Raw genomic sequence first — 21,944 nt, 5'->3', positions numbered from 1 at the left:
ACTCTTCAGGCATAATATGACCGCCCTTTATCCACCCCCAGTAAGCAAGCTCAGTTAAACAAGCTCAATCTCTGTCCACCACACACACACACACACACACACACACACACAAACGAAACCCAAAAGCTAACGCACATAGTCCCAGCAGAGAGTGAAAAGGGAGTGACTTGGATTAGTTTGTACACCAGTGAAAATTGGCCAAACATTCCCAATTATGGAACAAGGTGGGCTAACCCAATACACCACTGCAATTACCTGGCATCGGCACACACGGCCGAGTGCCGACCAGCAGACACGCAGAAAAACGCACACACAAGTGCACACCTATCGCGACAACAGAAGGTGCTGATCTAATACGGTTGGTCACTTAGAGAGGTTGGAAGAGCGATTGGTCCTCCTTTGTCTTCAAATGCTCTTGTCCTGTTGCCTCTGCTATTTGTCTGCTGTCATTCCTGTGATGGGAACGTCAGCCTCTCCCATCCGTTGTTCTCACTTTTGCTTCTTCTCCTCTCTCAGCCATGTCCTGTCTAGTATTGGGACTCCTGTGTCTCTGTGGTGACCATCATTCTTTCTCATCTTTTTTTTTTTTTTTTTTTTTTTTTAACCAAAGAGAAAACACCAGATTCAACGAGTAATATTTATACTAATAATAATACAATACTGTATAAGCTCTTGAGTAAAAATATAAAAACTGCCATTAAACCAAATTGGTACCATTTGATTGCAGTAACTCTCTCAAGGGTGAAGTTGGATTTTTCAGTTTTTACCTAAAAAGAATTATGAACTAAAATAACTTCCTTAAATAACATATGAACTACTGAAAATTGGTATTTTGGCCTAGGCGTTTTAATTTTTACAGGCTGAAGGCTTGTTAAGTCACCACTCAAGTTATTGTTGTTCTTAAAGTCCTACTTCTGCGCCATTAATGAACAGTCTTGAAACTTGGTAGGGCAACGCGAAATTATTGTTGCCTGTAGGTTACAAGTTAGCCTGTAGACGGCAGCCTTCATACATAATACACACATGCTTGTTTAAGTCGTGCAACATTGTATTTGTGCTAATCACATAATGACAACATAATAAAATGATATTGAAAAGCATATTTTAGCTCAGATTTTAACCAGTCAGGGTTGAATATCACCAAATACACACAACAGAATTAATGAACTGAGAAACTTATTGCAGTAACATCCTGTGGACCAAATGCTAATTTAGCGTATTTGAAAAGTTTCAAAGAAAGTAAGTTTATTTTCTCAGGTAAATGGGGAGAAAATTAGAGACTACTAAAAAAAATTGAATACTTTTGCGATTTAAATAATTGTATTTCAAGGTAAGTCTTAATTAAGGGGTGGGCAAACCAGTCATGAAGGGCCATAGTGGTTGCTGGTCTTTGTTCCTGATCCAGCACAGACAGTTTCACTAATGAGGTTTCTTCTGAAACAAGAAGCCCTTGACTGCGATCAACTTATTGCACTTGCGAGACACCAGATTGGTGAAAAGGTGTCCTCTTGATGGGTTGGAACGGAAACCTGCACCCACTGCTGCCTTTTGTGGAATATTTTACCCACCCCTGGTCTAAATGAAGAAACGGCAACAATTGTGTAAAATATAGGTTAAATTAATCTGTTAAATTCAATAAATCAATGTAAATGATTGATTGATTGATGTTTGCTTGATAAAAAAATGTGTATGTATATATATATATATATATAAATATATATATATATATATATATATATATATATATATTCGTATGTATGTATATGTATGTATGTATATATATATATATATATATATATATATATATATATATATCAGGGGACTTGAGGTTCTGCTCTAAGACCCCCAATTTGGCCAAATTTCAAAGCTTAAAATCTCAATTTTCTGGGGGAAAAATGTTTTTGACCAGGAGGGCATTTAAAAAAATAAATAAATAAAGCCCGAAACCCTAACTTGAGGTGAGAGCATGAGCGTTCAAAGACAAACGTGATTTTAACAAGATATTCTCACGTTCTTACCTTGTTTTGATCCAAAAATTCCATGTACCATGTCTCACCGAGTGTCAAAACACAGCTGTGAATGGCCACAGCTGGATTTTTGGGGGATTTTATGGTTGAAACGTGGTAATATAACTAGGGTAGAATGCAGAAATCGCAGACATCAAGGAGTGGTTGAGATTTTTTTTTAAAAAAATATTTACCCTTTTAAACTTTTTTTTTTTTTTTCCTTTGTTTGGATCGATTATATAAAATAAAATAAAATTAAGTGATGGTTACGATGTAGATATTTGTGACCTATTTAGAGAAGGGTTTTTTTTTTCATTGTAATGTAATTTGTTTAAAAGATGCAAGTGAATAATTTAAAAAGTCGTTTTTTTTGTTGTTGTTGTTTTTTTTAAACCAAATATATATCAATTAATGATTCTAAGATAAAAATTATAGACATTTCAAATAATATAATTCTTTTTATGGCTGGGTTGAAACAAAAGCAGTTGTACGGTGTCTGTAATTGAGGTCTCCAGGATAAAACGAATAAATAAAAAATAGTTCGGGGGCTTAATGAGCCATGAAACTGCTATGGCAGCATATAGACATATTCTATCAAACACAACAGTTCTTTTGGCTTAAAATACAACAGATTTTAAAGAGGGGTGCAAGAGCAGAAACTGCTTTTTCATATATATATACACATATACAGAAGTGTAAGTGTGTGTATATATATATATATATATATATATATATTCCCATCATATATTTTTAGACTTTTGTGTGTGTGTGTGTGTGTGTGTGTGTTCATCAAAATGTTAACACTTTCTTTGCTCCTTGCGTCAATACACATCTATCTACATGTGTTTGTAGGTGAGTGCCCGAGCATCTCTTTAGCCGTAGTAGCAGTGTTCTAATTGCATAGCACTGTGCGGGACAGGTGGGGGAAGTGTCCGTGACAGTCTATTAAGGCAGGATATCCCTGTTGCCATTAGCTGCAGATTGCCCAGCGACTCTATGGTCTTACTTTTATCCGCTAGTCAACTACTGAATTGCGCAACAGCATCATCCCTTGTAGGCTTAAAAAGCAGTTCATTTTTCCGCTAAGCCGGACCTACCGTATACAGTATTTACCCTTTATAATGCACTCATTTAACTCATTAGATGTCATTGACGCTGTAGACGTCCCATCCATTTTGACCGGCTGGGAGCGAATGATCGCCGCTAGCCCTCCCAATTAAAATGGATAGGATGCGTAGCGCATGTCACTCACACATGAGCATTCACGGACACTCCCACCAAATTTGGGCGTCTATCCTTGTCAATGGCAGGCAATGAGATTATGAAATTTAAAAAATATATATAAAATCAATTTCAGATTGCTTTTGGGGTCTATAATCAGCATTTTCTGGTTTTATTCATTTATATTTTATTAATTTAGTTTTTATATATTCTTTAATTTATTTATAACAAATAAATGAAACCAATATGATAAAATACAATGATGGCGTTTTTAGCTATAATGAGTACTTTGTGGAAAATTATTAATGCATGTTTTTGTAAAGAAAAAAATGAAAAGTTACATCCACCTCATATGTTCAGCTTTATCTGCCAATATCCATATACAGTGTAATCTGAGCATATAAGGCCCATGTGAGTAAAAAATGTGTGTATTTTCTTGCTGTGCACATGTCCTGTGTGTTCAGATGGTGGCAGTAACAGTTCAAGGAGTCCCAGAGGGGGTGCAGTCTCCAGTGGTAAGAGCTTTGAGCCCCTCCTCTCTTCACATGAGCTGGGTCCGACCCACAAGTCCCAATGGAAGAGTGCAGTGGTATCACCTGAACCAGACTGGTGTTGGCACCATATTTACACACACACAGGCACCCGGGAATTATACAGTGACTGGTAAGAAACGGTTAATCATATTCTTGGCGTTCATTCTTTTTATGGTTTGGATTGTTTTGCTACTTTAAGTCACTTTTTTCTTTGATTATCATCCTTTTGTACCCAACCTCTCACCAATTTGTTTCCTTTAGCCTCTTTTCCTACCTTCAGCCCGCCCCTGCAAAAACAAACCTCCCCCTCCCGTCCCTCCCCTTAATACACTTCCATCTTCCCTTCTTTCCTTTGTCATCTCTAAACCTTCTCCTTGTCCGTCAACTCCTCCTCTCCCCATCCTCCCTATCCTCTCTATTATATTTGCCATGCATTTATGTATGTCTGCTGCTTTGGTGAACGCCGTCTAATGACTGAATATACATCTGATTTCCGCCACAATCTTGCAAAACCCCTTACAACAACACTACTACATGTGAACAATATCACAATCCGAAAATAAGACTCAACCATTGACAAATATACAGTGCTGGTCAAAAGTTTTGGCACCCCTGCAATTCTGTCACATAATGCTCAATTTCAACCAGAAAATGATTGCAATTACAAATGCTTGGTAGTAATATCTTCATTTATTTTGCATGCATTTTTACAAAACACAGAAGAGAATGAAAAAAAATCACTTTACACAAAACTCCAAAAATGGGCTCCAAAACTCCAAAAAACTCCGAAGAACCGCTTCCGGTATCCATCAATGAGTTCCTTACAATGCTCTGCTGGAATTTTAGACCATTCTTCTTTGGTCAACAGCTCTAAGTCTCTGAGATTTGAAGGGTGCCTCCTCCAAACTGCCATTTTCAGATCTCTCCACAGGTGTTCTATGGGATTCAGGTCTGGACTCATTGCTGGCCACTTTAGAAGTCTCCAATGCTTTCTCTCAAACCATTTTCTAGTGCTTTTTGAAGTGTGTTTTGGGTCATTGTCCTGCTGGAAGACCCATGACATCTGAGGGAGACCCATGTTCCTCACACCGTGCCCTACATTATGCTGCAAAATTTGTTGGTAGTCTTCAGACTTCATAATGCCATGCACACGGTCAAGCAGTCCAGTGCCAGAGGTAGCAAAGCAACCCCAAAACATCAGGGAACCTCTGCCATGTTTGACTGTGGGGACCGTGTTCCTTTCTTTGAAGGCCTCGTTTTTTTCTTTCCTGCAAACTATGTTGATGCCTTTTTCCAAAAAGCTCTACTTTTGTCTCATCTGACCAGAGAACATTCTTCCAAAACATTTTTGGCTTTCTCAGGTAAGTTTTGGCAAACTCCAGCCTCGCTTTTTTATGTCTCTGGGTCAGAAGTGGGGTCTTCCTGGGTGTCCTACCATAGAGTCCCTTTTCATTCAGATGCCGACGGATAGTACGGGTTGACACTGTTGTACCCTCGAACTGCAGGACAGCTTGAACTTGTATGGATGTTAGTCGAGGTTCTTTATCCACCATCCGCACAATCTTTCGATGAAATCTCTCGTCAGTTTTTCATTTCCGTCCACATCTAGGGAGGTTAGCCGCAGTGCCATGGGCTTTACACTTATTGATGACACTGTGCACGGTAGACAAAGGAACATTCAGGTCTTTGGAGATGGACTTGTAGCCTTGAGATTGCCCATGCTTTCTCACAATTTTGCTTCTCAAGTCCTCAGACAGTTCTTTGGTCTTCTTTCTTTTCCCCATGCTCAATGTGGGACACACAAGGACACAGGACAGAGGTTGAGTCAGCATTCATCCATTTTAACTGGCTACAAGTGTGATTAAGTTATTGCCACCACCTGCCTGTGTGAAGCAAAGCCAACATTTCCAAATAGAAATGGTCATACTGTACCTGCTTGATACACAAGCATGTATGTAAAACCTCACTTAAACGCACTTCTCGCTTTCTCTATTCATTTGCTGTTTGACCCAATAAAGTCTTCAAATTGATCAACTTTGAATGAAATATATCACCAGATATGAGGTAATACACACCCCAGATAGATAGATAGATAGATAGATAGATAGATAGATAGATAGATAGATAGATAGATAGATAGATAGATAGATAGATAGATAGATAGATAGATAGATAGATAGATAGATAGATAGATAGATAGATAGATGGTTTTTTCCTATCTATCTATCTATTACAAATTTAGTGATTTTTTTCCTTCATTTAATAACTACCAGAAGCCATAAAAACTCAGCATTTCTCAATAAAACTGAAGCATGTGGTAAGAATACATTTTGCATGTTTTGCAGTATTTTTTTCCCCCCAATTTTTAATAAACTAAGTAGTTCCTTATACCAACGACAACTGCCTTCTGTTGATCAATGATTTGCTTCAGGAAAAGCAACAAATAGGCCCTTTATTAATAGCATTTTAGCTGTTTGCAATGATGACACTTCATAGACAAAATGAAGCACTGCTGTTCAAAGGTACCCCATGTGAATCGATATTAAGCATTGCCATCATTAGCTTGCGATGAATGATTGCCTGCAATTATATAGATTATGGCATTAATCATGTGTTTAATTGGCCTTTTGTAGGCTCATTATTAATTCACAACGATAGGGAATAGAGTATGTTCTTTTATTTATTCATGCTTTCTTTTTTTTCCCTCTCTCAACACTGGCCGTAGCGTGCACTCCGATTGGTACGTGTAAATGAGTCAAGTGTGTAGACGGGATGGAGAGCAGTTAGGAACTTTTCCTTTCATGTAGTAGTCGTATCTAATCAGTGTCAGATATAAAAAAATGTAATGTCATCATGTTTGGCAGGTTTACTTTTCTCTTGCCTGTTCATGGGTTGTGCATTCATTCATAAACTTCAGGAACAATGACAAAGAGGAGGTTTTATTCATAATTTAGAATATGTTTCCAAACAAATTATAATCAAATAATTCACTCTTAACTGTTTTTTATCATCTATGAGTACCGTGTTTTCCGCACTATAAGGTGCACCTTCAACAAATGGCCTATTTTAAAACTGTTTTCATACATAGGGCGCATCGCAATATAAGGTGCAGTTTTAGTATTGGTTAGGGTTGCGTTATGCATCCACTAGATGTAGCTGCGCTAAAGGCAATGTCATGCCATGAGTAACTAATATTGATCCATTTATTGGGTGACCCCCAAAAAAAGGCAACTTTTTAACAATACAATAAAGCCAAGAGTGATTGAAAAAAAATGCATTATTTATAGGAAATGAAACCTTAAACATGCCAATTAAGAAACAATGATGGAATTTTCTTTTTTTTTTTTTAAATGACGGTCTTTAAATGGCATCCTCCCGTACGAATGGATTCTTGAAATCTGCTGTTCAGAATCCTCTTTGACTCATCATCTGAGCTGGAATACTGTGGATTGTGTCCTGATTTCACCATGGTTACGAAAACGGCACATTGTTTACTTGCTGAAGGTCACTGTCTCGCAGTGCTGCCACTTGCTCATGTCTGGCAATACTCAAAATTTTTTTTTTTTATTTATTTTTTTTTTTTTTTTTTTAAGTGGTCAACAGCAGATTTCAAGAAAGCATTAATGCAGGAGGACGTCATTTAAAGCAGTGGTCCTCAACTTTTTTTTTACCACGGACTGGTGTAATGTGGGCCTTTTTGTTTTCATGGACCGGCAATTTGTGGCAGAATATGACAGTAAATATAAAATAACACGTCGAGGCTAAAAAAACAAATATTAAGTGCAGGGAAAATGTCCCTCACCATACACTGAATAAACCTTTTTTTAACAGCAGCCTTTCCTAAAACTTGTCGGCAAATATCCATGGTCCCAGGCATAATGAGTTCTTCTCCAATCGTTTCTTAGCTGTAGCAATACAATTCGCCATGAGGTATGACACTCTCAGTGCATTCGCTTTTGTTGCCTCATTTGCTAGCTTTTAGCCATATATTATGCAGAATGGACTTGGTTGTAGTCTCCTCTTCTGGCTCAACTAGTGGCCTTTTCCCCGTATAAAAGCTGTGCAAGGACATCGCCGCCCCCAGCACACAGCCAACAGCAGCTGAAGTTACTGTTTACGTTGACTGGCGCTGGGCTGCTATAGGTGTGCAAACACCCTAGTAATTGCGGGCAACCACTAGATGGCGATTTACACGAATCTTTACTCGGATTAGACTGTAGAGTAGACAGGGATATTGATGTGTCAAGTGCCACAGGCCAGATTGCAGTCATTAATAAATTATTTATTTCTCTGCGGCCAGGTAGCAAATGCGCCACGGACCGGTGGTTGGGGACCACTGATTTAAAGGAAATAATTTTTAAATGAAAATTCCATAGATATTTCTTAGATGGCATGTTTTATGGTTCCAATTACTATGAATTAAAAAAAAAAAATTCTATTACTCTTGGTTTTGATTGTTAAAAACTTGTTTTGGGTCACCCTGTTTTCGTAGTTGTAGTAGCTTTATGCATCCACTAGATGGAGCTACGCTAAAGGGAATGTCACGTCATGATTAACTAATTGTGGCGGGGCTCTTGCTCACAATGAATGGCAACTGAAGCAGAATGAGTTTGTTTTTAATAAATACGTTCCCAACGATTATACAGGCAGTTTTCTATGACAAAGTGCAAAAGTGATTATACAAAAAAGTTAAACCAAATTCACCATATTTACAAAAACATTCATAGCATAACAAACTAAAAAAGGTCTGTTACATTATCTGCACCACTGCGTAACTTCAAATGATCTAGGGAGGCTAGGTTGGTCTGTCTTTATATTTCCCAGGCTCCTCCCCTCAAAACCAGTTAACTCAAAAAGTCCAGTTATCTGCTCAGTAACTCCTGTTTGTTCAATATTAGCTTCATTGTAAATTAAAGAAAAATACAATAAGCAAAATACTGGTACTACTGCACTGAAATAACATTTGGAAAGAAAAAAAATTTATGTGGGCTACAAACCCACCCCATACGGTGACGTCACACGCTGACGTCCCGCTCGCGACGTCATAAATTGAGGAAGTAAAGGAGCGCTCGGTTTGAATACTTGTGAAAATGTTTGTTAAGAGTATGGCATCAGGTTGTTTTAGCGGCAGCCTAGTGTGCACCCCAGACCCCCGCGATGCCTAACAATTTAACAGGTACGGTGTGAGAGTACGCGAGCGTGTGTGTATGCGTCATACGAATTATATTGGAGACGCAGAGTTTCCTGTGTCTTATGTATAATATTGAAGATGCAGAGTTCCCCGCAGGTTCTAACGGGGCACTCCATTACTCTAATATTGATCCATATATAAGGCGCATCTGATTATAAGGCGCATTGTTGGCTTTAGAGAAAATGGAAGGCTGTTAGGTGCGTTTTATAGTGCGAAAAATACAGTATAGAAGCCTTAGCATCATACTATATTTTTTGTGAAAAATATAAAAGTAGTTCACTTCAAACACTTTTAAACACACCATGAAAAGGTCCAATGCATACCTTGAAAACTAAACATAAAACTGAAAACGAGTCAGATATTTAACAGGAGAAGCCATGGAACAGTGTTTGCCTATGTAATTTACCACACCTGTGCAGTGAAAGGAAAATCTGCATAAAAAGTGACCTTGAGAATTTGTATTCACTAATGGTACTAAATTAAATACAATTCCTGGATGTACGTCACATTCAACCCAACATTTACTGCGAGCTAATACATAAAGTTTTAACCGTTGAACTTTTTACAGATGGGTTACATTTTTTAGAAATTACATTTGAGTATATGGAATGTATAGTCCTGCTCTGCTTTGTCTCATGTGTGTGAGTGTAGGTGTGCGTGCGTATGTGAATCTGATCCCAGCATTCCACTGGAGACACATCAGAGAACCACAGACAGGAAGTCAAACTCTTAATTATTTAGATGAGGTGTTATCAAAGCACTCTCCCTCCTCATTCCCTCCTTTCTCCTTCCCTCATTCTCATCATCATGATTTCACTCATCATTCTATCAATTTCGCCTCCTTGCCGTTACTTCCACATAAATATATACATTATATTTGTCCTTTCCCTTGTCCCTCCGTTGACGCCGCCTTCACTCTTACATCGTCGGGCTGCGGCTCCTTGGGCTGTGTATCCGGTGACAGTTGACCCCATCATCTTATCATATTCTCTGACGCAAACCAGCAATGGCAAACTGTCAATAAAATTCCATTTTGGATCAGTTACTTTTATTGCTGTCTCCTGCCACAATGCACACAGAGAAATAGAGATAAATGCCACCAGCTTCTCTTTGTCATAATAATACATACTATACTGTCAAAGTTCTCTTATTAGCTCTTTTCTCTGCAATGTATACCTTGGAATGACAGTTTTGTCTTGTCCCGCTGGCATCACAATGCCCTCCACCCGTTTTTCACTTGCTGGTGATCACTGTTAAAATGATTGAAGCTTCCTTTCCCTTTCCATAATCAGGTATATAAGCATACACGTGAATGTATGAGTGCATGTACGCGCACTCTCATCTCTATACTCATTCCTGGCATGTATACACGCACCCACACACACGCCAGTGATTCACCAACAGAACAACACTGCCCTCTTTAGGAAGAGTGATAGAGGTCTCTCATTTGTGTGTGTTGATGAGAACATAGAAATGAAGTTGTTTAAGTTGAAGATTAATTAAAGTTAGTTTATTTTTGGTAGTATTCGTGTGGGATTTTGTCTCCTCATTGGTCATTATTTTTGTTACCGTACTCATACACATCATATATATATATATATATATATATATATATATATATATATATATATATATATATATATATATATATATATATATATAATACATGCTTTATAGTCTGGTCATCTTTGAATCTCGTCTCCATTTTCTTTGCATTTTATACTGACTAAATTTACTGACTCTATGGTTACTGTTATATTAAGTGTTGCACCACATGATATTGAAAGTAGTGGAGACATTTATAATGCTAGAATGTGTACACACATGCTTAGTTACGAGGTTTAATGGTGCAACATGGCCTTACGATTCAACCCCGGCTGACAGATTTTATTTATTTAACCCAAACGCAGCCAGTTGTTAGAAAACACACACACATATTGATCACTGGTTTGTAACCCTTTATAGAGGCTATGGCTTAACACCATAAATGTGGACATCACATTTTCCTTCATGTGTTATTATTAATGAATAAATAAACTGTTAATAAAAACTAAATTCTATATTATTATAATAAAATTAAAAAGAATGAAATCAGTTTTAAAGACAATTTAACTCATTACCAGCGATTGACAATGACAGACAAATTAATTTGAAATGGAAGGACTGCCTGTGACTGCTCATGTTTTAACGCCATTGACGGCACTAGACGTCCAATCCATTTTGACTGGGAGGGTTACCGGCGATGACTCCCCATCAAAATGGATCGGACGTCTAGTGCCGTCAATGGCAGCCAGTGAGTTAAATAAATGCCTCATTAGGGTTAATTAAGCAAGAGGGCCCGCCACGAGGCACATTAAGCAGGCCAAGCTGTAGAGAGAGACGTGAGGATGCTATGGGGAACTCTCCGCTGTGCATTATCCTGACGTGTATTTGTGTGTATCCGTGTCTCATGTGTCCGCGCCGGCTGAGTACCACTAGCAGCTGAGTCACACAGTAGGGTCTCTCTAGCATCCAAACATGCACTATAGTGGGAAACCAGCAGTAGAACACCTTTTCACTAAATTTTGTTAATAAAATGGCTTATTTTCCCAATTTAATCAATTTTTGATATTTTAAAGAAGTCCTTCTATATAATATGGAGATGAAACACACACACTTTACAGATTATTCTAATAAATGTTCCGAAACCACACAGGAATAAAGAATAAATTCACAGTTTCTGGGCATGTCAATATTATTTATTGCTTGATATGAAAATGTATTACATACGTATATAATATACATATTTCAACAGCACATCTCACTGCAGTGCCACTGTGTATCGTCAGACTCATCATTTGAAGTAAAACTGTTTTACGTCTTTTCGTTTGTCGTCAATTTGATTTGCAAGCTGTTGTATGCAGTTGCCTGCTAAGTGAATGACCATAAAACATTCAGTCAGGTCCCATCACACCTTGAAACATTTGCATTTAGTTCAGTTTTCACTTGTGCCTTACCCCTGTGTATCAAGAACGAGTACTGAAAACTCAAAATTTTCAAGTGTATTTCCTAAAATTAAAAAATACACTTAAATTTCCCCACAAATAAATCACACCTGCACTTAAAGATCCACTCAAGTGGCTGTGTGATTTCTTTGACTGCATAGCAAGGGGGCCCATAAATAAATCATGTCAGGACGCCGTAGCCTAAACGCATACCAAGGTATCATAATTATCATAGATCAAAAGCTGATGACATTACAGCGTCGGACCGCTTCCATCGCGTGTCAGCGCCGCAGCTGCCCGTCTTTACATTGTTTCATTATTGAGTTATGGCATGCATAATTTAGCACGGACAGATATGGATCCATCCGTTGAGAGTGGCAAGAATGAAGGGAGGGGTGACTCAATGCAAGGGAGTAGATTTGTTGGGAAACTAACCTTTCTTTCTTTGTCCAGTTATTAAGGAAAATGGACGTCTGGCACTGTCAATGGCGCTGACAGATGAGCATTTAGACAATGAGTTAAATACACTATGAAATTTTAAAAAACTAACAAGAAACAACTTTATAGTTTTATGTGGGGCAGTAACCAGTGTGTATTTCTATTCTTCAAAAAACATGTAAAATAATACATACAAAAATGACTAAGAGATATGACATTGCCTTAATTTATGTGGACATCATTTAGGCCACACTGAGCCAAAATGTGATGTCCACATATGTTGACACCAGGTCTTCGTTTTTTTTTTTTCTTCTTCTTAGCCTCTCGTGTTCAGCTGCTTAGACACGGAGAATGGGAATCTGAGTCTCTTTCTAGGCTGAGGAGTTTTAATGTGCCACACTGGAGTTTGGTGTACTCGCATTGTTTAATTTATTTATTTATTTATTTTTTAATTTTCTATTTTTTTATTGGGAGAAGACAGCGGACAGAAAATGGTTTTGGGAGGACAGAGTGAGGAATGATAAACAGAAGAACAAAAAAAAAAAAACATCATTAAAGATGCATGCTACCTACTGTCAACGGTGTTTGTTTTTTCTTTTTTTTTTTTAATAACAAAAATTGTCATTTGTCTGGTTAAATGCACAAAAAATGTATGCATAAAATATGCAATTGTACATCTTAATCATCCTGTTTATGTCTTGTAGGTTTACAGCCATTCACAGACTACACTTTTGTGCTGGTGGCCTGCACAGCTGTGGGATGCGGCGCAAGTTCACCTTCCACAGGACGCACTTTACAAGCCGCTCCCACTGGTATATATACACACACACACACACACACATAAAAACAAATCTCCATTTAGGCACACAAACTTAAAAAACTACTCACAAAATTTTTACACTGCAAGCTATTTTATAATCAAGTTCCGAATTTACACAGATCCTTCTTTTGTAAGGAATATACACTTTTCTAATTTATATTTTCATCACACTGAAGCAGCATCTTTTGAATTTCAACCATTTCCAAATGCATTTTGCATCTACTCATAAACCCTACGTACACCCTTTTATTTTGCCAACGCCTTCCGTGCTGCCTTCAATGACTCGTTAATCCCCTCAAGCTCCTCCTTCCACTTATTCCAGTGTCTTCATGTCACTGACGGCGCCGCCAAATAAATCAATCACATCAACTTAAATTAATTAAAACGGGGCAATTTACGGTCCAAGACGTGCAGGTTGATTATAAGAAAACAGTTTTAATTGTAAACTGAAAAAATTGAATTACATCATGAAAATATCATAAATTAATATTTCTGAAAAAGTGCAGAAATCCTTCAGGAGCTGACTTGATTTACTCAATGTCTCTCTGAGCTCATGGGGAATCACGTCTCGTCTTTTTTTGTCATTGAAACGTAATGAATGGTTGCCTTTGTCGTTTAATAAACTGCACTTTGTGTATTATTGAATGTCACAGGAGAAAATGTCAAATAAAATCAATTGGTGAAATTCTCATCTAAAAAATGGTATCTGGCTGTGTTTTCTCAGGCTGCACAAGCATGATTTTATTGTGAGGGTCTAAAAGCATTCATCATTGAATTAGAAAGGGACTAATAATCTTCAACTAGCGTGGGGCACCTTTTTACTACCACAGGCCCTTCAATGTATTAAACCTAATACAGTAATGCAATGATGTTTAATATTATATGCAGTTTGTACGAACAAAACTTAAATTGATAGTTTTCTTTTCCTTTTCCGTCTGTTCAAATGTAGGTGTGTGGTCCAGACCTAGACATGTGATAGTCAACACATCTGTAGTGGAGCTGTTCTGGGATCATCCGTCCAGGCCCAATGGACTCATCTCCCGATACAGACTGCGCAGAGGCGATCGCACTATTTTTACCGGAGACTACCGTGACCAGAATTATACCGACGCTGGACTCCTGCCAGACCGCAGGTACGTAAGCTTGTCTGAACATGAACATGGCACCTGCAAAAAAAAAAAAAAACACTGCACTTGTAGCATCATCATTAATTAAATTCCAGATTGGCATGCGTGTTTATGTGTCGTCTTAATCGGGGTGACCCTGCTTTAAAGTCTCCGCTATCGGTCTATCCGTGTCTCCCTCTGAGGACTTCACTCTCTATATGTCTGTTTGTGCCATTTAATGTGCAAATATTTGATGTGCCAATGATGCAAACACACACACACACGGAGTGAAAGCACAAATCTCGTCTGACTTTTGCTTGCAGCAGCAGTGGAGCGTAGATTTTATGTATTTGTTTATTTTTCATTTAACCTTTATTAATCTGCCTTTTTCCAAGACGGATTTGCTGTTTTAATTATGGGGCTGTAAAATTATACCCTTTGCTTTGATGGATAGATGGACTCACATAAAAAAATGTGCCCCCCCCAAAAAAACTATATAATCATGTGAAAAAAAATTAGGACACCCCATTAAATGTTCAGTTCTTTGTTAAGAAATGTTCACCTATCAATGTCTGATCTTGTTTTGCTTTATCTCTTGAAAATGCATATTCTAATTGAGGAAAAAGTTAGAACACCCTACCACCTAATAGCTAATCCACCCCCTTTTGGCTGAAATAACTTCAGTGAGACGCTTTTTGTGGCCATCTACCAGTCTTTGACATCGGTCTGAAGAATGTTTGTCCCACTCCTCAACGCAGAATACTTTCAACAGTGACTGACTGTTGAAGTGAGAGAAAACTCCATGCTGAGATCAAAGGAGCTGTCTGAGGCCTTCAGAAAGAAGATTGTAGACGATTATGAGTCTGGTAAGGGATTTCAAAAGATCTCAAAAGAAAATAAAATCAGCCATTCCACTGTCCGGAAAATAGTCTACAGATGGAGCACATTCAAAACAACTGCCAACATGCCCAGGTCTGGCCGTCCAAGCAAGTTAACCCCGAGAGTAGTCCGTAAGATGCTAAAAGAAGTCTCCAAAAACCCTAAAATGTCATCACGGGACCGACAGCAGGCTCTTGCTACTGTTGATGTGAAAATGCATGCCTCTACAATCAGAAAGAGACTTGACAAGTTTAACCTTTATGGGAGGTGTGCAAGAAGGAAACCATTTCTCTCCAAGACAAACATGAAGGCCAGACTGAAGTTTGCCAGTGAATGTGTGAGTGAATGCAGACAAAGACCAGGACTTCTGGAATAATGTTCTTTGAACAGATGAATATAAAATTGAATTATTTGGACACCAGAACAGAGGGCACGTTTGGCGTAAACCCAATACAGCATTCCAGGAAAATAACCTCATACACACTGTGAAGCATGGAGGTGGAAATGTCATGGTTTGGGGATGCTTTGCTACAGCAGGACCTGGCCAGCTCACCATCATAGAATCCACTATGAATTATATCGTGTATCAGAGGGTGCTTAAAGAACATCTGAGATCATCTGTGGAAAAAAATAAAGCTGAAGCGAAACTGGACCCTGCAACATGACAATGACCCAAAACATACCAATAAATCCACCAATGACTGGCTAAAAAAAGAAGAGAGACTGTATGCTTGGCTGTACATGCAAGAAACCCCTCAGACATCTCACAGCTGAAAGTATTCTTAGTTGAGGAGTGGGGCAAACTTTCTTCAGACTAATGTCAAAGACTGGAAGATGGCTACAAAAAGTGTCTCACTAAAGTTATTTCAGCCAAAGGGGGTAACACTAGCAATTAGGTGGTAGGGCGTCCTAACTTTTTGCTCAGTTGGAATATGCATTTTTGTTGATATATTTGGTTTAATGAGTAAAACAATGTTAATTTTTGTTGTTTACCTGCAATTAAATCACTTTATTTTCCAGAGATGAAGAAAAACAAGATCAGACATTGATTTGTGAACATTTGTGAATATTTCATGGGGTGTCCCAGTTTTTTCCAGTTCCACTCTGAGACCCCTAATTTGGCCAAATTTCAAAATTGTCTGATATGCATGTGTAATACATCATTGGAAAGCTTAAAATCTCCATTTTCTGGGATATGAAAAAAATTGAACAGGAGGCCATTTTTTTTTTTTTTTTATGTTTTTTAAAGAGCAAAACCCTATCTGGAGGCGAGAGCACACGAGAGCAGAATTTCAGACGCCATGACTTTGAGATATTATCGCGTACTTACCTTGTTTCGATCCAAAAACTCAATGTAGCATGTATCATTGCGTGTCAAGACACAGTTGTGAATGGCCACAGCTGGATTTTTTTTGGGGTGGTCGAGATTTTCTTTTTCATATATTTACCCCTTTAAACGTTTTTTTGTTTTTTTGGGTTTTTTTTTCAGTTTTTCTTTGTTTAGCTCAATTATTTATCATCTAACATATCGGAGAAAATGCGACAGTAACAAAAAAAATACAATTAAGTGATAGTGATGAAGTAGATATAAGTGACTTTTTTACAGACGCCATTTTTATTGTGACGTCATTTGTTTAAAAGTTCAAAATATACGAGTGAATTATTTTTTTAAAGTTGTTGTTTTGTTTTGTTTTTTTACACAATATTAGTCATCAATTAATGATTCTAAGCTTATGATGAAAGACATTTTGAATAATAAATACAATTAATTACCTGAGTTTTACGGCTGGGTTAAAACAAAAGTGGTTGCACGACGTCTGTAAACGGGGGTTTTCAGGGTAAAACGGACAAATAAAAAATAGTTCGGGGGCTTAATGCGCCATGAATCTGCTATGGCAGCATATAGACATATTGTTCTATAAAACATAACAGTTGTTTTGGCTTAAAATACAGCAGTATCTTTTAAAGAGGAGTGCAAGAGCAGAAACAGCTTTTTCAGTCTTGTCTGTGTTTTCCGCCATATATATACAGTATATATACACACACAGCAGATATATAAAATAAGAGCGCGTACGTAGGTGTAGGGCTGAGCAATTTTAAGATCGAGAAAAAAAGATTGTAGATCGAGAAAAAAAAAATCTCAGTAATTATATACTTACATATTTAATAGAACATATTCATGGAAACGATTGATTGGGAAAATTTCAAACAGTCCTTCCAAAATAGTCTAGTGTTGATGGTTTTCAACACATTCCTCTGCCCGAGCTGAGGTAAACTGAAAAACTAAGCACTCAAAACAAATAAAATGACACATAATAAGCTTTAACTTAACAAATATACTCTGCTTTCCGAACGTGCCCACTAGTAAAACATTTAACTACTCTGGAATGTTTTATATTTTCGTTGCAGATTTTTTTAAAACTACCAGTTAAAAAAGCAATGGAGAGCCATGATGAAAAGAAAAAAAAATTGTGAAAAGTATCCTGATGGAATGATAGGGTGGGGAAATTGTGATCTCTTTTGGTCCCAGATCGCCTAGCCCTACATGTACAACAAATAAAGAATATAAGGAATGTATGAGTATATGTGTGACGTTTAATTTTCCTTAATTCTTTACCGTCTGCCAGAGGGCATCTCTGTCCTGGACCTCTCCAGTTCACCTTCTTTCCAACAATCCACTTCATTCCTTTCCATCCTGTCGCTCTCACCTCATTCCCATCCGCCGCCTCCTTCTTCTCCCAATTTAGCCCCGTAACCGAGAATTACACCAGGAGCAGCGGCCTCATTATCTAAGCAGACTCGTGTGCCCAGGCATGACTTTGTGCGTGTGCACCAGTCCGCTCCAAGTGGCCATTGATTATTTATGACAATGTTGATTAGCTGTCACTTTGGTTGGGCACTGCAGGAAGTGTCTAAGATGACGAGAGAATTAACCTATTCCCTGTGGCGGGCCCTACAGGACACACACACACACACATGCACAGCCGCAGGGAAACGGTTGCAAATAGTCCACTCACACATCTGTACATCATTTTGATGTTTTTGAGTTTTTACCTAATATTTTTTTTGTGGCAGAGTGTTTAAAGCCTTTATAGGGCAAGTGACTATTTTTGGTAATTTAAAGTATATAAACTTAACCTTACAAAGACCTGGTTATCCACATAAATGGCCATTACATTTTGGGTCATGGAGTTTTGTTTTTCTTTCTCATATCATCCGATCTTTTCACAATTACTTTTTATATTGTGTTTTAAGGAATCTTCAGTGAAAACAGCAGGGGTTCATTTGTGCCGGATCTGGCACCTCTTGATTTTGGCCTCCCTGTGTTCCGGGACTTATTTGGGCAGATTCGGCACCTCTCGTGTATAGAAAATAATAATAATATGAAAACGTTTTTAAAAAATGTATTGTAATAGCCTCGAATGGGGGGAAAGAAGGAGAGGAGTCGTTGATGGGTTTCTCCAATTTTATTGTGGCAACAATAAGAAAACAATAAACAAAATAACAGCGGACTGCCGTCATTTTTTGCTTCTCGCCCGTCCCCCCCTCGCTTCCTACTGGTCACAGCTCTCCAGTCCCAGCGTCTCTTAAAGGGACTGTGCATAGTGTCTTGTTTTGAGCTTTTTGTTGACAAAGGTATCGAACACACGACGTGCTGACAGCTTTGTTTCTTTATTAACACATGGCGCTAACAGCACGAACAGAACTTGTGGCTCTAGGCAGGCTGTGCCTCTCTATCTAACTCCCACATCACATGACCAAAACAACAGTAATGTTGCGTGCACTTCAGGGTGCCTCGGAAAACATTATATCAGAATATTACACATACAGTGTTTCCCACCAATGAATGAGAGTGTGGCGGCCCGCCACAGTCTCGTTTGCCCCCCCCCCAACGCCGGGAAAAAAAAACAAAAAACTAATCAGATGCGTCAGTCAGCCGATAACACAGCTGTAGCCCACTCCACTCTACTACCCGCGCGAGCGAGAGCAGCATTTTAGAGTAGTACCGTATTGGCCCGAATATAAGACGACCCCGATTATAAGACGACCCCCTCTTTTTCAAGACTCAAGTTTGAAAAAAGACTTTTTGAACACCAAATTAATTTTTATACAGAAACGACCACGGAAAGCTTTTCTCTGACTGTGAGCATTTTTTAGGCGATCTTTTTGAGCTCTCCATCTCCGTACATTACACTCTGTGACACCATATTTCACAGCCGCTTTGCAGTTGTTTGAAGACACCGCCTCATTTATCACCATCAACTTGAAGTTTGCGTCATAACTTCTCCTCAGCTGCCGGTGTTCTGCCAAAATATGCTACATCGGCGAAACGTCCTACATTAGTCGAATTTGACACCTAAATTACTGGACTGTCTCAGGAAATTAGAATACACAATATTCTAATTTTCTGAGACAGTCCTGTACATTAATCCACCATTTAAAGCAGGGGTGTCCAAACTTTTTGCAAAGGGGACCAGATTTGGCGTGGTAAAAATGTGGGGGGCCGACCTTGGCTGACGTCCTTTACATAGAACAATATACAGGACTGTCTCAGAAAATTAGAATATTGTGTATTCTAAATTTCTGAGACAGTCCAGTACTACCGTGCGCTCTAAACTTGTTTTGTTTAGATGCATACAGGAATAACGTACTAAAGAAATGCCTGCAGAAAATACTTAAATGTAGTTATATCAAATAAGGACGGTTTAAATACGCTACGTGACTAATGTGGTCAACTGCTTCAAAGCTAACACAAAAAAACACAATGGTTAAAAGTATGAGAGGGTAATACATGCAAAAAGTATCTTTGAGGCTGTGAAAAGGTTCTAAATAACTAAATAAAAACAAAAATAGTGAGTACTCACCGCTTCCAACCGATGTGCGCATGCGTGTGAATGCATACGCAAGCGCCCTGAGCATTGTGTAGGACGTTTCGCCGCGTAGTAAGGAATGGCCGAACACCTGTTAATCTGGCCAATCTTCGACCCACTTTTCTCCAAAGTGTCGCGAAGTTTCTCCATTTTTGGTTATCTCTTCTATTACCGGTATTTTCTTCTCTTTTCCTTCTTACCACTTTCTTCTTCGTGTCAGGGGTTCGCTTTGGCCGCCCGAGTCGCGTTCAGCATTCGATTCATTGATGACTGGCGCCATCCAGCGTCGTGAATGGGTATATGTCTAGGCCGCAGTTTTTTTTTTTTTTTTTTTTTTTTTTTAGGCCGCAGTTATAAGACGACCTCCTCTTTTTCAATCTTATTTCAGTGCAAAAAACATCGTCTTATATTCGGGCCAATACGGTATTTTATTTATTTATTTATTTAAGAGACGCAAGGGGAACGAGTAGGAAGAATGGGAGAACGAGCGAGATAGTGAGAGATAGCGGTCGCATGTCTTAGCAGCCCGCTGTTATTTTGTTATTGTTTTTCTTTATTATTGTTACCACAATCAAGTGGGTAAGCAAATACAGACTTCTCTCCTTCTTCCCCATATCCGGGGCATTACAATAGTTTGGATCGGACTTTTCGGCGAAAGTGAGCGGTGGACGGCCGTCTTGGACGGAAAGCAAACTTTGATTGAACTTGCGCGGAGAGGCGGGGCCCAAAATAAAGCCTTGCTCTATTTTCAGAGCGTTGGTCACAGTAAAGTATTTATTAGTTCAAGCAGAGTAAAATGATACATATTCACGGTACAAGAACGTCGTTTCCATGTCCGTCGATTGGTAAGAAAAGGCTGTTTGTACGAGTGACGTGTGGGCGCTCCCGTCGGGGGGACATTTCGCGTGGAGTGGCTATTTTTCGGAACAACACCGACGCGCCAACTTCAGACAGGAGTTGGATAAATGCCCCCCCCCCAATTTCGCGAGCTCTGGGACACTCGAAAAATGACTCTCATACCTCTCCTTGCTAAGTTAATGGTGCCTCGATGTGCGTTTGTGTGGAAATTTAGTTCACGAACAACGGGGAAAAAACTATTCACCTTCTCACCGAATCAAGAAAAACTCTTTACACGGCCATTAGAATTCCCCCAGTCCTGTAAATGGGTCAGTTGACAGAAGGACTGTTATTGTTGTGGTAATGTAGTACTTATGAGGGTCAAATAAAAAGGAAAAAGGAGGCTACGACGGCGGTCTGAAACCCGCGGCTCTTGGGCCGCATGCGGCTCTTTAGTGCTGCTTCGGAGCTTTTTTTTTTTTTTTTTTTAAATGGAAAAAGATGGGGGAGGGAAATATATTTTTTGTTTTAATAGGATTTCTAGGAGGACAAACATGATACAAACATTCTTTCAATTCATTAATATTGTAATGAAGTTAAACTTGTGGTGTCATCGTACAACAGAGTAGTCACGTGGTGCGCTATAGGATCCACTGCAGGGAAAATAAACATTTAATCATGAAGGCTAATTATGTATTTCTAGCCAACTTAGTCATTTTTATAGTAGGCTAATATAGCTAGTATTGATAATTATAAGGCTTGTACAAGGCTTTTAATTTTTTGCTGCTCCAGACATACTGTATCAGTTTTTTTTTTTTGGGGGGGGGGGGGGGGGGTCAAATATGGCTCTTTCAACAGTTTGGGTTGCCAACCCTGAGTCACTAGGAGATGTAAGTTGTACTATTGCTACGAGAAAAAAAGTCGCATTATTACATAGGGTAACGTAGCTGTAATCAGCAACGCATTTTACATACATGTACCGTAGCTGAGAGCTATAACATTAGCCTAGCTAATGAAATATTTCAAATATATCTTTGTTATGGTTCTTCTTGGGGGGA

The 21,944-nt window shown here is 38.6% G+C and overlaps 1 protein-coding gene across 1 annotated transcript in view; it reads left to right on the top strand.

The window, feature by feature from the left end:
- ush2a (Usher syndrome 2A (autosomal recessive, mild)) overlaps window positions 1–21,944 on the top strand; it is a 428,293-nt gene that overhangs the window by 306,536 nt on the left and 99,813 nt on the right. Inside the window, exons 67-69 of the mRNA XM_057848749.1 lie at window positions 3,692–3,890; window positions 13,078–13,185; window positions 14,143–14,326. Of these exons, the coding sequence (XP_057704732.1) occupies window positions 3,692–3,890; window positions 13,078–13,185; window positions 14,143–14,326 (491 nt within the window). The remainder of the gene's footprint in view (window positions 1–3,691; window positions 3,891–13,077; window positions 13,186–14,142; window positions 14,327–21,944) is intronic.

This window comes from Corythoichthys intestinalis, chromosome 1, assembly GCF_030265065.1.
Source record: "Corythoichthys intestinalis isolate RoL2023-P3 chromosome 1, ASM3026506v1, whole genome shotgun sequence".
In the NCBI taxonomy this organism is placed as follows: domain Eukaryota; kingdom Metazoa; phylum Chordata; class Actinopteri; order Syngnathiformes; family Syngnathidae; genus Corythoichthys; species Corythoichthys intestinalis.
Note: the sequence above shows the minus strand (reverse complement) of the source record. Positions and strands in the feature narration are given on the sequence as shown.